Source organism: Vicia villosa, linkage group LG4, assembly GCF_029867415.1.
Source record: "Vicia villosa cultivar HV-30 ecotype Madison, WI linkage group LG4, Vvil1.0, whole genome shotgun sequence".
NCBI classification, from domain to species: Eukaryota; Viridiplantae; Streptophyta; class Magnoliopsida; order Fabales; family Fabaceae; genus Vicia; species Vicia villosa.
Genome location: NC_081183.1, coordinates 89,309,870 through 89,327,828, shown reverse-complemented (window position 1 = coordinate 89,327,828; position 17,959 = coordinate 89,309,870). Strand labels below are relative to the sequence as shown.

Here is a 17,959-nt window from a genome sequence, read left to right as displayed (position 1 = left end):
AAGAATTTTTGAAAGGCTTATATTTCTTTAATATGAGTCGAAGTACCTTTATGGAAGTTCGCCTGCACATCAGGAAAAGCTTCAGTTAGTTCTCGAGTAAGGCTCTCAGCATCGAAGATTTGTGTAGTATAGTAATATGTCCACCATTGATGAAAATCTATGGTAGAATAAAAAGCAGGTTCGAAAGAGACGGGAGAGAGAGTGGTGATGCCAACGTATTTGGAGATTTTAGACTCGTATTCATCTTCCGCCAGATGCAAAGTGTGTAGGCACATGTGGTTCCTTTTGTCATACATACATTTTGGTTTCAGTTGAACCAATCCAAATTGTCTCGAGACCAGATTTGGTTGGTAACAAAGGAGACAGCAGTGACTTTTGGGAGATCGAAGTCTGTGATATAACAGCTTTGGGGTAAGGAAAGCTTCCCAGATAACCATGGATTCGGCTTGTTGATTTGGAGACGTTGTTGGAAATTCTCGAGTAAACCACTCAGGACCCACTTTCCTTTGTACGAATGGAGCCATGGAGGGGCTAAATTGATAACATTTAGCAAACATCATCATGTATGCTAGGAAGGTTTCACGAAGTTTGCCAGTTTCCTCTTTCGGAGTCAGGAGAGCCAATCTAGTTCCTTCTACCGTTCGATTTTTATGACCGGATCTTCTTCATTTACAACACCTTTGTATGGGAGATGAGCTTCGAAAGTGGCGTTGAGCCATAACTGCAACAACCAGAAGGGACCAGCAAAGAGAAGAGATCCTGTTTTGTAGTTCTTAATAAGATCTGTTGCTTCACCAAGATTCTCGTAGAGAAATCCTAAAATTAACTGGCTTAAGTTTAACTTTTTCCCAGCATTTATCTGGTTAGCCATACAAAGATATCTCTTTGCTACTTGTATAGACCTAGAACAAAAAACGCATCTCGAAAGCCAGAGTGCTAGAAATGCAATGTGTTCTTCATCTAAAACTTCTGTGGTCGTTTCGTCATGGTATCTTTGAATAAAAGCAGTATAAGTGACGGTTGCTTCATTAAAGTGGATTGTGTCAGTATCCATGAAATTGGGATCGAAGGTCTCTCTGGCTGGTCGAAGCCCTGTGATAGCAGCTACGTCGAAAAGAGTAGGGGTAACCATTCCACATGAAAGGTGGAAAGTGTTGTGAGAAGCATCCCAGAAATAAACTGATGCTACTAGCATGGTTTGGTTATATTCTAAACCTGTTTTGGATAACTGGATTAGGTCATAAATCCCTAATTGTTTCCAAAAAGAAGCCTTTTGTTTTTCCACTTTAGCTAGCCAAGCGTAATACAGGTCGAGATCTTTTGCTAAAGGGATTGACCTAAAGACTTTCACGAAATTGGTTACATAGTTTAACCTAATTTTTTCTAAGGTCATAGTGGTTTCAATCAAAGTGCCGTCTACATTGTCTGTCTTAGCTGAGATTGGGTGGCCGTCTTCATCTATTTTGTTCTTGCTAACCAAGGGCCTAGTTTTGTAATAAGCAGGGAAAAATTTACCCAGAAAAGGGTTATTTCCTCCAGGTAAAGGACCCATGAAAGCATGAATTTTCCCACAAAATTCAAAAGGAACGATTACCTGGGAAGCATAGATAGCGCGAACTTCTGCGGCATTTGGGTCTGGAATGTGTTGTTGATTCCCTATTTGTGTAAGATTTTGAAGCTTCTGGATAGGTTGAAGAACATTTGAAGTTGAAGAAGACGCCATAGATGAGATTGCTTTAAGAATTGGTTTGAACGAAACCAAAGGGGATTTCTTTTTGTGATGATAGGAGGAGAACAGAAGTGAAGGTTATGTGAGGGTAAAAGTTCAAGTATTTAAAGGTTTAACGGAAACCCTTTCAAATCTTTTGGGTAAAAGTCAAAGACACGCGGCAGGTGTTGATTTAATCCAACGGCGATCGAACAGTTGTTAGCCTTACTCCTAATATATAGGAGTAATGATCATAAAGTAATGACAAAACATGGGAATGTGAGTTCTGAGGAGACGTTTTTGAAAATGACAAGACGTTTGAAAGTGGAGTCATAAATGATTATGACGTTAGTCAGTTGTCTTGGAACTCTAAAAAGTGAGTAAAACGAAATCTCATCATAACAAGAAACGCCTATTTCTCTTGTTTTCGAAACAGGCATTTATTGGGGGCAATTTGTTGGCTGGAGATTTCGTTTAGAGGAAATATTCTTTGAAAGGTTAGAATTCGAAGAAAGATGGTTACTGATGACCATTTCTGAGATTGAATATGGCTACTAATGGCCATGTTTCGAGGATGTTGTTTAAGTTGGAGTGAAGATGGTTAGAATCGGAGCTTACTCGAAGTGAATTATATTTAAGACTTAAACGTTTCGCGAAATACGAAGGGTACTGAAGCTTAACGTGTTTTCGTGGCATTCTCGGTTCTGATCACGCTGCCACGTATCGAAAGAGGATTTAGGCGGGAGGATTTGAATTTCGAAATAGTCTGTGTAACCGAACAAGGACAGATGACATCCCAGGGATTCTTGTGAGCAACGTGGCATCAGATTAGTGTAGGACCGTTAGGGTCGAAATTAGTATAAATAAGTGTCTTAATGTTAGGATTCAGTGTGTTCATTTTGTACAAATCACTCAAGTATCAAGTGTTTAGAGAACGAGTTCGCTGAGAAATGTACGTATGACACCAACACCACTTTAAATACATTTGTATCTTTCTTTATTCAAGTATCTTTTCAATTCCTTTATCTTTTCGTTTAACTTTCATTTCGAAGCATTTTTACGTTTCTGCACTTAACATTCTTGCACGTTATTTTCTTGTACTTTACATTTCTGCAATTTACATGTTTCTTATGTTTTCTTTGTCGAAGTTATAACAAGTGTTGTTTCACATGAGTAAGTAGTACGATCATATCACAAACAAGTTTTCGAAGCAAGAGCAAACAAGCATGAACCAAATCATATCAAAAGACAATTGTTTGACTATGTTCTAGGATCAATCTAGTCGATCCTGCGAGTAACCAAAGTATATTTTATAGTTTGGAGGACTAGCGGTTGTTTACCGAAAATCACCGTAAACACAAGGTGAATTACCGGACTTCAAATTTAGTTATGATTAAAGGATGTTAAATATAGCCTCCAGTCAAAACTCATTTGTCACGTGTAAACTTTTGTTGGTATGTAACACTTCATAAACTTAAAAATTATTCTCTTCATTTTTCCACTAGTTAGGGATAGACCCCAAGTTGGTAGAACACAATGGTCACAAAAAAGATGCTTCTCCCACTGAATGTATATCTGATAAAAAAGAAGCCAAATTTCTTTCACCTAACTTTCCAAAATTGTATGTAATGTAAGGTGGCAATATTTCCACCCTGACTTATTTGTACAAGGTACCATAAAAAGTGCATCCTAGAGGGACAAGTTGCGTGGAAACTCAATGGCTCAAATAATTCTCACTATCACACACACACGTGTAACATACATAACCCAACCCATAAGATAAGACAATGAACACCAAAATTGAATTGAAAGCACTTCTGAAATTGAATTTATGGGGTTAACACCCAATTGGAAGATTCCAGTAACATCCAAAAATGCAAAAAAGAAAGTACACTTTATTTCTACTTAAAAAAGAAAAAAGAAAAAACAATTTTATTTTCGATCGAAAACCTCGTCACAATATCAAAATAATGGTTTTATTTATTTAAAATCGCTCGACTTCAAATGATAAAATGTTGCTTCCGCGGTATCTTCTTTCTTCTTCATTTACTCTTCAACAGCAAGAGGCACAGATTGAGCCTAAACATCACAAAATAACACTTTTAAATTAATAAATTAATCTTAGTACTGATCGCCGAATTAGATTAGACTAGACGGTCAGTGAAATAAACATTGAAAACAACATTATTAATCATTTCTTGGAGAAAAAGCAATGTATTAAACTACTTTTAAATTTCAAAAGCTTTAAATATAGTGTAATGAGAGAAGAAATATTACCAATTGGCTGTATTTGAGTGCATAAAACATCTCAAGGTAGCGTTTGCTCTCACGGCGATCAAGATTTGTCACATGCTTCCAGAAGCCATACACACCAGTAAGAGTCAAAAGCCTGTCAGAATAAATCTGCCATGTGTACCTATAGCGCAAAGTCAATAAAATGTATGTGTCAGACATATGAAACACTAACACAGACATCAGACACGACAATAGAACTAAATGTGGCTGAGTAGCTTACTTCTCATGAATACGTTTGAGACCTCCATGAGAGATTTTGTCCCAAAAAGAAGGATCAGCCTTACTCTTCTCAAAGAATTCGACAAGAGTGTCAGCAGCGCGGTCACCATGATAAGGATCAATATGGTAACCAGATTTTCCATGAACAATGATCTCAGCAGGACCACCATTACATGTAGCAAATGTTGGCAATCCACAAGTCATAGCTTCAATGACAGTTAAACCAAAAGCTTCATAAATAGCTGGCTGCACGAAAGCACCCTTTGTGTCACAGATGACACGGTAAAGCTCTCCATTTCTAATTCGGTCCATTTGGGCAGAAATCCATCTGAATTGTCCGTTCAGTTTGTAGGTTTCGATCAGGCCGTACATTTTCTTCATCTCAGCTATCTCTTCTAAATCCTTGGACTCCTTCCTTCTGTCTCCGGCAACAACGACAAGGTTTACCAACTCCCTTAGGCGAGCATTCTTGCCATACCACTCAACAAGTCCAGTAATGTTTTTTACTCGGTCCAACCTTGCCATCGTGAAGATAATTGGCTTGCTGCGATCCTTCAGTACACATCTGTTATGAAACACCGTTAAATCAGACAAAGGTTCCGTGAAATAATAAAGGGGAATCTAGTACTAAATTGTATTGCGCTTACATGTGTTCCTCATTCTCCACTGAGCTGTAGAGAAGTTCTTCAATATCAGGGTGGAATGATGTCAATCTACGCTCGGTTTCAGTATATGGGAAGTAAATGCTCAAATCAGCTCCGGGAGAGACAATGTTGAACTTTGGATCAAAGACATTGATACCGTGAACAACACGGTAAAGCCCGGGAAGAGTAAAGTGTGTGTGACTCTCATACTGCCCAACAGTATCCTTGCTGTAAAATTACAAAGACATGAAATTTTAAGTTCAATTTATAAGATTATCAATAAAAAATATGATGCAATAACAACAGTTTACAATAGTTTACCTTCCGGCAATCTCTTGGAAGGTACTTGTGATGATAAAGTCTGTGTGGTTCATTGCAAAAAGATCAGCGGTAAATTGGGACGAGAAGTGATATTTGTCATCAAATTTTTTCCAATAAAGGTCAGAGTCGGGATACTTGGTCTTCTCGAGTGCATGAGCAATAGTACACTGCAATTTGGTTTCAAAATTATGGTATAAGCTTTAAGATATTTCAAAGTATAATCAACAAAGGTGAAAACTATATTAGAAAATCAAAGTGTGTAGACGAACCTGTGTTACGCCTAATTTATGTGCTAACAAAGAGGCAACAATGTTTCCATCACTGTAGTTTCCGACAATCAGATCAGGCTTGCCTTGCAACTCTTTGGCAAGTTCATTGGCGACATCCTAATGACAATAAATAGTTTCATCTCAATCAAGTGAAAACATAAAAATGCTTATATTGTGTCAAATTTATGAATGAAATTTCACCTCGCTGAAAGTCTCTAGGTAGGGCCAGACTTCAAATCTTGAGATCCATTTGCGAACAATTCCCTTTTCGGTTCTAAACGGAACTCGAAGAATGTGGCAATGCTCGGTATTGTATACCTTCTCAAGACGTTGACCACAAGTAGTTCCCACTGCATCGGGGAGAAGACGGGTGATCTGAATTTAACAGAAACCACAAACACCAGTTAGAGAAATATCCATATACCATACGGAATAAACACACTAACTCGTCATAAGTACATTACGACATACAATGAGAATGCGAGGTGTGATATCCAACCCTTGTTGCTTGATGCGTTTGAGCATCTCTTCCTCCAAGGCACGAACTTGGTCCAAGATGTACACAATCTAGGTAAAAGGAATAAATAAGAAAATGTCACTCAATCTTGAAAGGTTGCAACCGCAAAGACATTGCGCCACAATTTAAAACTATGATGCAATATGTTATCGAAACTAACCTGTCCACCGGTATCGGGGTATCCTAAGACATTATCTTGGGCAAAATAGCCATGTGGCGAAAGGATGACAACATTAAAAACCATAGGGATTCTTCCAAGGAATTTCTCGAGGGTGTGAGGATCAGGTGCGTCGAGAAGGTCCAACAGAAGTTGGATCGTTTCAACGACACGCTCAGCAGTGTCTCCCCACCCTCTCTCCAAACCAATATCCTGGAATTCGAGTTCAAACTCCGAGTACCGTGTTTCAGGAGCAATTTTGATCAGATAATCCTCAGCTTTTCGCAATACATATTGAAGAGAATTCAGATTCTGAATTCTGTCATTAACCATAATATTCTGCAATAACCAAAACCTTAACTCAGTACAATCAAAACAAACAAACAAAACAAAAAGACCCAATTACAAAAACGAAAAACGTCTAATGTGTAGCAAATTAACAATACATTTGTCAAAAATACCTTTCCATTATAGTTATGAAGCCTAAGAAACTCCAGAAGTGGCTGCAAACTTTCTTTGCCATGGAAAAGCTTAGCAGAAAGATGGCGATTGAGAAACTCAACGCCATTTCCAATCGACTTGTTCTGCGTTGGTTTCGGAATCGACGCATTGAATGGTTCAAAGTCCAACTCAAGCACAAAGTTCCCATTAGAACTACAATAAAAGATAAACAAAACATGTTAATTCTCTTCTCATACTAACAGAGTAACAGTAACATAACAAAATCACAATGGAACCTCAAAAATTTTACCTTCCTTCAACAAGCTCCTCCTTGAACTTGAGATACTCAGCAGCACTCAATTCATCGACAATAAGACGATGCACGTCGACTCTCAGATACTCCCAAACACCAGGCCTTGGACGAACAGCAAGTGCAACAAATGGTGCTAACACTATAGCTTCCTACACAACACAAACCAAAAATAAAGCATTAACAAACACTTAGGGGGCTGAATGCCAGAACTGACGTCCGAACCAGGCGGTCCAGTGGTCCAGTGGCCGGATACTGGTGATGAAAACAATAATAAAAAAATTATATACCTGAGTAGATCTCAAAATTTGTCCAAAGGCTCCGTTAACAAGCTTCTGCTTATTCTCCTCAGGAATTTCTTCAAACTCGGCAATGATCTGATGATGTTGAAGAATTCCCTTTCCCTTTGCTTCAATCCTATTAACACCACGAGATCACCAATTCAAACAAACATGCATAATTTTTTTAGAAATGAAAAAAAAAAAAAAAGATAAAGAACGTTTAGCAGGTACCTTGACAGAAGAGCTAGAATTTCGTTCCTGTGAGCAGTGAGAGTTTCATCAAACCTCTCACGGAGTGAGGTGGAACGGGTGAGACTCGCCATTGGTTCAAGAGCTTAAGAAATGAAGAAATAAAGTGAGTGGAAAAAGGTTGAAGAAAGAAAAGAATGAATGGATGGAAATGGAAGCGGTGGAGGTGTTAATTTATAGGCAAGACTCGAGCGCGAAAGACAGAGAGAAAGAAAGAACATATTCAACATAACACTTTTGTCAAGGACTGGTTTGTAAATTCATGACTTCAAATTACATTCTAGAAGTAGCTTTCCTTAAATTATACTAGTTGTAATTATACTAATTATAAGGTGGTTTGTTATGATTGGCGGTAAACATAATTGATTATAGTAAAATTGAGTTTGTTAAAGTTAATTTTATCAGAATTGTGTTTAATAATTTATGTTTGGATATATTAATGTAAAAGTGAGTTGAACAATAAATTTTAGTGTAAAAATCATTCAGAATCAATTCTGAAGGTAGAAATTACAAATTTTAGCTTCAAGTAGAATCAATTCTACTTTTGCCTAATCAAATATCTTAAAATCACCATAATCAATTATATACTTATAGAATTGTTTTTGACTCTTCCAAAAGTCAAACCAAACATGCACGTAATTTAGTAAATTCAACTCAATTGATAAATTGATACTTGTACAGTGAAATCAAATTACTAAGCACGCAGTAATTATAGCAAATTTTAAAAATTGAATCGAGTTGTATGATTGAGTCAAGAATTGAGGGATTATTAGTCTTATTTAACTGTTGGATCGGATAAATAATTTAATTAGTAAAAATCGATAAGAATTGGCCGAAATCGATAAATCGACGATTTTGAAAATTTGGATTAAATGTTTGTTTTTTTCTTTCTTAAACAAAAAGGACGTTAGTTTGATAAAAAATTTAAAATAAAAAATTTAAAATAAGAATACTCGGTTCAAAATTGAGTCATTCGATCTGATTCGACCAGTATAATAAATATATAATTTTTTATAAAGTTTATTCAATCAAGTTGTTTGATTTAATCCAGTTTAGTCATAAAATTTAATCAGTAATCTAATCCGTTTGATTTTGTTGTGATAAAAAAAATCTCTAAAATAATAAAATTTTAATAACTAGACTACTTTAAAAAATTATAATCTTTTTGAAAATACTTATGAAATTAAAATTATATATTTAGAAAAATAATAATAAATAGATTTAATCAAAAGAGTGTTTATATTTCTAACACCTATGGATGGCACATGGGATGGGAGTTGCCCAAGGTTTATCGGTTGAAGACCATGGACCTTTTTCTTGGTTGAATGTAATATTTACTAATAAATAGATTTAATCAAAAGAGTGTTTATATTTCTTTTTTCTTTTTAAATATATAATTTTTGGCTGGATCTAATATTTTCTAATGATTTCCGTAAAAAGTATTTCTATTATAATTTATATAAAAGTGTAATTTATATTAATATTTCTTAACTTTTAATATATTAATATCTAAAGATAAATATATAAAATAATTTAATTTGTTGAAAAAATCATTATCAAAATAATTTTCAATATACATAAATTATGTTTTCAAAAATCTTATAGAATCCAACTAAAACATTGAATTAGTCATTACAAAAATATTAAATTTGGCTAGATCCAAAATTTAGCTGAGAACACTAATTTAATTGAGGACGAAAACGGATGTGAAAAAATATGTAATTTTTTAATAAGGAGGTTGGACGAAGATGTTGGTAGTCGCTCCACATTAGTCCTCCTCACCTGAATCTATTAAATTTATTTTAATATCTTTATTTTTAATAACGTTACCATTTTTTTTTTTAATTTTAAGATCGCAAATTTATTAAAATTATTGTTAATTTTTTAAAAATATATTAAATAAAAATAATTAAATCTTACAATTATTATTAAAATAATTAAATAATTAATTTAATTATTGATTTTTGTTGTTTATAAAAAATTTATATTTTTTGCTTACTCGAGAATAGGAGTGAGTGATCAATTGTTACATCCAACTAGAAAAGGAGGTGGAAGCGAAATTGCTACATTGATGTAGAAGTGAAACTAGGTTGATATTATTAAACCCGATAAAAATAAACCCGCCCTATTCGATGTTCAATAAAATAAACCAAATTTTGTAAATAATCTAACTAATTAAATATATTTTTAATAATTTAATATTAAATTATAATAAAATTAAAATGAATTGAAGTTAATCAATTCAAAACAAATTAGTAGTTTGATTTTAAAAAATAATTTAATATTTGATTTGAGTGAAAACATTCAATAATAATTATCTTTTAAAGATGTTTAATTTTTTTTCTTAATTTGTAATTTTAATTTAGATCGGTTGAATTTAAACACGTTGATATTAGTATATAACACATTGATAAAAAATTATTTTAAAATATAATATTAACAAATATTAATCAATAAACAAATGATAAATGAAAAAGGTTTTGTTACATTGCATTTTGTTGTTAATCACGCAATAACTTTTTAGAATTTTGCACCAAATGTTACGACTTTATGAGGAATTTGGATTAATTGCATTGAAGCCTGGTCCCCTCATGAGGCTTGTCGTAATGCTTATGGTATTTATTTATTTATAAAAAAAATACTATAATTTTATTTTAGAGCAATTAGTACTCTTCAAATATAGTACTCTTTCATATCAATTTATAAGAGCATCTCCAACCGTGAACCTATTTTTGGGTTCCTTGTGGGACCTATTAAGCCACGTCAGCTTGAAGCAACTCAACTCATTTTTATCTCCAATGGTGCAACTCTGAAGAACCCATATTGGGTCCCACAATTTTACTTTATTTATTAAAATCAAAAAAAAGTTGATTGGATTATACACTGATGGCCAGCTACTTTTATTATTAAAATCAAAAAAAAAAATGAAGAACCGTTGTATGATTATACACTGATGGCCAGGTGGAGCTCCAAAGCAAAGAAAAAGTGACCTCAATTCATTGCCATGCTGGCAAACTCACTTGAGGAACCACCCGCTGGAGGTGGTCTAAGAAGCAATGACATATTTACGTATCTAAGAAATGAAGTGCTATATCAAATGTATCCACAATACTTTCTCATCTGACATGAAGTTATCAGAACTATTAATGCAAGACTTTAATAGCAATAGGACAGTTCATAACAATAAATTGCTTTCAGAAATAGTAATCAATATTGAATATGAAGTGATTATTACTACTTCAAATGCAAATATTTGAAATATATAAAATCAAATAAAATTTGAAATTGCAATAATAACAGTTATCTTAAGTATGTTGACACTCCACCTAACATACATTTGATCTCTTTGTACTCTCAATTAGGGTGTGGCATATCCGATTTAGGTTATATCACGGAAAAGCTACTAAAAATTAAATATAAATTTTAATCGAGGATGCGAGTCTAAACTTTTCTCTCGTTTCACAAATAAATGGGGATGGAGAGATAGGCAGGTCTTACGATACTAAAAGAAATTTACGAGAAAAAATTATTTTAAAAATTTTATCTATCTCAAAAAAATGTGGATAAAATAGGATGAGTCAGTCGGATCTGTTTTACCATCGCAATGTCCATTAAAAGCCTAGATACCCTAAAGTAATAAAAGAAATTTTAGTCCCAAGCACAAAGCTACAAACATACCTTGTTGTTTTTGAAATGGCAGCAGCACAGCACCGAATGAAGGAAATGATGAAATACTGAATGAAACAACAAAATGGGGGCAGAACAAAGAAGCTAGCAAACAAAATGCAAGTACTACTAAATGAAATGTAGAATGAATGTGTGAAGAATGAAGAGTTTTGAAGCCTTTTTATAGTGAAATTAGGAGAAAATTTTCATCATGTTTTGCTTCTTAACATTTTAATTGCCTCTTTTCGAAGAAAGTGTTGTTCACTATTGATTTGTTGATATTAATATTATAATGAACTTTCTGTGGTTTCTTTGTTGTTTTCATAAAAACCACTTTTTGGAATCATCAACCGCTACTAGTTCAATCTCTTTCATTCCTGCTAATTCACGTTTTTTAAAGTTAATTAATTCATCCACTTTTGATTCAAATCCAGAAGTTTATGATTTAATTAATAGTTTGATTATACAATATGCTATCCTCGTAGTTGACAATTAAATTGAGACTGTATTATAGTACAAGAACTATTTGTTTAAAAACACTCAATTTTTCTGTGGGTTCTGTTGTCTTTGACTTCTTGCCATTTGACCTAACGGCTATACACCTTAAAAATTTAAGTATTTAACTATTTATATTTAAACCTCAATCTTTTTCTTATACTCCCTCTGATCCTATTTATAAGAAAATATTCTCTTTTTAGATACATTGAATAAATAATATATCTAGACAGTATTTTATCCAAATACATTATTTATTCAATGTATCTAAAAAAATAATTTTATTTTATAAATGAAACCGGCGGTAGTACTTTAGAAAGTTTGTGTCATTTTAAAATAGGTGAATAATTCAGTACATTGCAAATGCGTTAGAACCCTGTAATGTCATGTCAGACACACACACAAATGTTCTAACAAAAGTTATATCTAACAAAAGTTCATAATGCCAAAAAAAAAAAATCCTTACAAATATTTTATATGAAATAATTATTAATTACTTAAGTTAAATGTTAATATATAATGTAAATTAGTTAGTTAGTTCAAAGTTAGATGAATAATCAACTTTGTTGGTTAGATAGTTAATTGGTAAAGTTTGTTACTTAACCAACAAGAAAGCAATATAAATATGTTTTTATCCCGTCTATTCATAATTAATGCATTATAATTACAACATTTAGTCATCATTAGTGTTACTAGTGTTTATAGATAGCTGATAAGAAAGTCATTGTTGCACTAATAATTGTTATTAAGAGTTTTAATTTTCATTCAAAAAATTGTCTGATTAAATCATTGAAAAAGACGTGCAATTTGAGATTTTTATTAAACAACCAAATTTTTAAATAGATTCAACTTGCAGCCTCTAAATTAAGCTTTTAACATAGGCATCTTGCAAACTTTACACCTTACGAATTCAAGAGAAATTCTTCTCTTGGTTCACAATGAGATCAAATGATCATGATAACACCATTAATGCAAAGGTTACAGTAGTATCTATAATAGTATCTATATATGGTTCCTCTCTTAAAAAAACAATAAAGATCATAGTTCCTCGATATAAAGATCATAGTCCCTTCGAGTTGTCTACGATAAAAAATGATCTTGTCCCTCGGTTAAATGATGATAGTCCCTTTCGATTGCTAAGGTATCCTTACTTGTTGCCTTAATGATTATTCTCATCCAATGCATAGACTTTCTACCCTCCTTATGGTATGGATAGTCTTGTGACTAAACGATGACCCTCGATGACCCGCAAATCCCATGAAAAGACTACCTACGCTTCTTATGGTATGGATAGCCCTTTCAAACGAAAATCTTAAAGAACAGAAAGACATTAAACTTAGGGTAGGTGCTTTTAAACTGCTTGCTCACAACAACTTTCAAATTGCTTTTCACACCTCCTTTTCAAAATAATTTCCAAAAAGGCTACGCTTATTTACAAGCTAAAGTCCTTATTCAAATCTTTTCAATTCACACACGACACTCTTTCAAACAATTCAAACAAACAAGTGAGCTAAGCAATTAAGAGCCCATGGATAACCATGGATACAAAGGGTGCTTACACCTTCCCTTTGTATAACCTACCCCCCGAACTCAAAGTCTTTTCAAAGGTCTTTCCTGTTCTTTTTGCCTTTCCTAATTGGATAAAATAAAAGTCGGTGGTGACTCTTGCTATCCGCAACACATTTAAAAAAGTCAGTTCTTCCACCGTATTACAGATAGCCACTATGATCATTCGATGACTCTTCGATGCCCCTTCACATCCAATGTATAGGACTACCTGCCCTTTTATGGTATGGATAGTACTATCGCTCAAGGAAAGTCTTTGGAATAGGAAAGACCTTACGAACTTAGCGTAGGTAACTCTTAAGTGCTTGCTCACAAAAAATTAAATATTTTTCACACCCCCGTTTATTAACATTGTCTTTTTAGACATTTTCAAAAAGTAAATTTTTTTCTAAACATACACTACACTCTTTCAAACAAATCAAACAATTCAAAAGTGAGCTAAGCAATTAAGAGCCCATGGATAACCATGGATACAAAGGGTTCTAATACATTCCCTTCGTATAACTTACCCCCCGAACTCAATCTCTTTCCAAAAAAGGTCTTTCATGTTCATTTATCCTTTCCTAATTGGATAAAATAAAAGTCGGTGACGACTCTTGCTATCCGCACATTTTAAAAGTCATTTCTTCCACCGTATTACACACAAAGTGTAGTATAACGAGACTAACGTATCTTGTTGGTCCCGCCGATGACAAACCTAATCAGGGGAAACAAAAGAAACACACTTAATACAACACACAAGTTAATACGCTACTACAACAAATGCTAAATGCAACATGCCAGCAAATGTTAAACACATCTGAAAAATATAGCAACAAAAAATGGTAGCTAAGTCATAAATATTGAAGACCATTCTCAAGAAAGTGCGAAGAGCGCATCAAGTACCTCATTGCAACGAGACACCTTTTTTCCTCCTAAAGACAAGCAATCAAGGTTCTCACACCCTAAGCATGCAATCTTTCGCAGATACTGAGGTGCAAACTCGCAACTCATCAGTGAGCATTGCCTATGCCCGGTGATCCACAAACCTTTCATGGTATGGATACAAAATGAACCCCAGTGATATAACAAAATACAAAGAACCAAAGTTGCAATAGAGCAACAATAATAAAATGAGACAAGTACAAAAATCAAAGCTAAATAATAAACAAACCCCGAGGTAAAAACACTTGTAAAAATATTAAGCGTTACATCCAAGACACAATGGCCTATAAAATGTTACAAAGACAAAATATAATATAAAACAAAATGAGTGGTCAAGTTGAAGCATCCAGAGGTGCTGCGACCACCATCTAAATAGGGATTAACTCTTCAACAAGAATCTAGGCAGTAGAGCAGAACCTCTCTGTCTATTCCACAACCCGGTCGCGGACCCTGAACACAGCTTGCATAGTTCGTTGGAGGAAATCTTGGAGTGTCACCTTCAAATTGGTAACCTGATAAGTGCAAATTGTATCTCTTTTTGTGTATAACTTTTGTTGCGCTTATCTATTCTTTTTAACAATATCGTTTGAATAAACGTCGATTTGTGTGTAAATACGTTTACTTTATGAATAATTGTATTTTTGTGTAATTGTGTATCGTTTGATAATTTTAATGTGTTTTTGTAGGCATTCTTGCATATTTGGAGTCTCGAGTAATAAAGTGTCGAAGACATGGCTCCGAAAGAAATAAAGAGCCATAGTTTTGTCAAACTCGCTAAGCGCAAGTTCTAGCGCGCTATGGCCTGGTTTTTGTTCCTCTAGCAGTAACTTATGCTTCGCGAGCTCGCTTAGCCAGCTTTTTCTCGCTTAGCCAGATTAACTCGCTTAGCTAGATTTAGCTCGCTTAGCCAGCTCATTTTTTGTCGTTTAGTGTAAAATATCTGTGAAAAGTGTACGGATTAGTGGAAGCTCGCTTAGCAAGATCTGTCTGGCTTAGCGAGGTCTGCGAGTTCAGAATTGTATATATGTTGTAAAATCATATTTTCTTAGGTTTTATCATCTCTTCTTGGACAAAGTTGAGCTCTGATCCATTCTTTGTAGTTTAGAGGTTCAAGCAACATCTTTGGGTGGTTCATCATGTCAATTAGTAGCGGGTGGTCTCCGATTGTGCCGACAACACAAGAGATTTTTGCTTGTTCTTCTTCTTCCCTATGACTCATTTCAATGGTGGAGTTTGTATGTATATTTTTCCTCTCCTGTATATATATTTGTCGATCTTGGGATCGTTTATATAGTCGCTTTACAAATCATTATTGTTGTTGTTCTTGATCTTTTTGCTTAAATGCTTTGGGTTTGTGTTGTTTTAGAAATAGACATCATAGATCTTGATTAGAAATGATAGCTATTAGTTTCTAAACTCTAGACATAGATTTGGGGCTAATAATCTTAATGGATATCGAGTTTAATGCCTCCGTGTTGTTTGTGTCAGTTGAGACATCGCTGATGTGAATAGTACGGTTGAGCTTTCGTCGGTGTTTCAGACATGGACATTGATGTGACATCTCGAATGATGCCCAGTGATTTTGATGCGTATTGTGAGTGTGTTGCGATAAGATATTCAGATTTAAGTATTCGACGGGTTGAGTAGAAATACAATTCCAGAATGAATTCTTTTAAGCTGCAATAGATTGTTTATTTGCTTTATTTACTTTTCTCGCATTTACCTTTCCGCACCCATTCATGAAACTTAGAACGTGAGATAGTCGAACGATATTTTTTCTCTACCAATCTCTGTGGACTACGATACAATATAACCTATATCACCCGATAATAAATAATACCTATTACTTTTTGCTTGCCGCTTTACCGCTTCAACATAACCTCGTCTTCAAGAGTCTTTAGAGCCTTGATATGAGCCTCAGCCTTTTGACGAAGAGTTTTCTAGTCCTCTTCCACCTTACGGGTCATCTCTATTTTGGCTAAAGGCCCAAATATCCAAGGCCCAATTCGCCTTAAGTCCACTCGACTCGATTCAAAGTATAAAGTCAATCCACAAAAAAAAAACAAGATACATTTTCTGATCTCCATTTTCACTACACTCATCTTGAGTCTTGAACCGACTTGGGCGTTGGAGTGCTAACCATGCAGATCCATCTCACGTTGTCGTAACGAAGATCAGCATCATTAATTTAAGAGATTTAGTTCACCAACTGCATCCATTTTTAGTTCCTGAACGGAACACATGCAAAACACATGCAAAACACTCAAAGCAAAAGGTTATAATAGATGCTCTAATAACATAATTGAAGAAAATGAGAGTTTTTTTAATCGGTGGACAAACTGGTTATAACTACTAAAAACTCATACACAATCGTAAAAGTCAAAATTCAAATGTTGGTATTAATGTCTAATCTATAAATATCTGGTTTTTCTAGTTGAGCTAGATTTTATAGATGATTTTTGAAAATAAGAACATGTTTTAATTTTTCATATCAATTAAGTTCTAATTAGAAACATTTCAAATTCCATTTCACTAAATTTAGTAGTTATTGTTAAGAATTCGGGTAAAATAAAAGTTCAACTTAAAGGGACATATAAACTAATTCCAACATGGAAAACATGTAGGAGGAGGGGTTGACACTTGAAATTAGACTGGATTTGGTTAATGGTTTGGCTAAGCCTTTGAATTCCAAAATCCATAGTTTACCGACGTTGCGTTTCAAAACAGCATACACGAGGGAGGGTGGGTCCAAACTCCAAACGCATGATCTTATCCATTGGTTTCTGCTACGTTTTTAGATTCTCAAACCATCGCTTTTCCACTTTTCTAGAACCTTTATTTGTTTGACGCAAAACTCTTCTGGAATTTTCTGCCCAATGCTGTACCTCTCTGCTCCACATAACACAACACCAACCATAGCAGATCCTTGTCCAACCATATTACACGTTGAAAAATGAAGAGAATTTTACAGCAAAGATAACAATGCCAACGTCATGCTTAAAGGGACGGATCCACAAGACCACATCCACGTATGACGTATCCATCATGCGGAAGTGAATTTTGTTTTAAACTCCTTCATTAAAAATTGTCATAAATTACTGCTTTTAATTTCTAATGTAATATTTTTGGTGTTTTTTTCTTGAATTGTATCTTTAAGGTCGTTTGTTTCAAAAAGATGATAATAATAATAATAATAATAATAATAATAATAATAATAATAATAATAATAATAATAATAATAATAATAATAATAATAATAATTTGGTCAAAAAAAATAATAATACTATATTTTTGTCAAAAATTACATTTTTTAAATACAAAATTTCAAATAAAAAAATAATTTTAATTATATTTTAAGTATTTTATCATACGATGAAAACTCCAACTCACAGTATCGTATGTCTTTTTGAAGTCCACTTTAAACAATAAACATTTATTCTTTCGCCTTTTCTCCAAATTTATGATCTCATTGATCATTAATACCTCATGTAGAATTTTTCTCCCCACGCAACGAGCACCTTCTTTAATCTTGCAGACAACAATTTGAATAATATTTTATACAAATAGCCTATTAGAAAGATTGATTTGTAGTCATTCAAACTTTGTGGGTGATCCTTCTTTAAAATTAAAATTAGAAAATAGGTTGTGATGGCTTTCGACAGCTTACCATCAACATGAAATTTATTAAAGAATGTGACAATATCTTGATCAGTGCATTTTGATGCATATTTCTCTATGTTTTTACTTAGGTATTTTTATGGTTTGTTTTGTTTATTTTTATATTTTATGATGTTTTTATAATTTAGTTTATTTTTGCCTTTATTTGATTTTCGTATGTTATTTTCAGCATTGACAGCTTTTAATAAAAAATTCATAACTGAAGCTACGAGAATCGGA

At 33.7% G+C, this 17,959-nt stretch overlaps 1 protein-coding gene across 1 annotated transcript; it reads right to left on the bottom strand.

Moving 5' to 3' along the window:
• Positions 1 to 3,508: 3,508 nt before the first annotated feature.
• LOC131594970 (sucrose synthase-like) lies at positions 3,509 to 11,223 on the bottom strand. Its single transcript, XM_058867180.1, has 14 exons — positions 11,090 to 11,223; positions 7,394 to 7,496; positions 7,172 to 7,298; positions 6,882 to 7,033; positions 6,592 to 6,784; positions 6,134 to 6,469; positions 5,928 to 6,023; positions 5,658 to 5,831; positions 5,457 to 5,573; positions 5,188 to 5,354; positions 4,870 to 5,094; positions 4,224 to 4,787; positions 3,986 to 4,124; positions 3,509 to 3,787 (listed from the first exon to the last, which is right to left on the bottom strand). Exons 2-14 carry the CDS (start codon positions 7,483 to 7,485, stop codon positions 3,755 to 3,757), a joined length of 2,415 nt encoding a protein of 804 aa, XP_058723163.1. The 5' UTR covers positions 7,486 to 7,496; positions 11,090 to 11,223; the 3' UTR covers positions 3,509 to 3,754.
• Between the last annotated feature and the right edge of the window lie 6,736 nt (positions 11,224 to 17,959).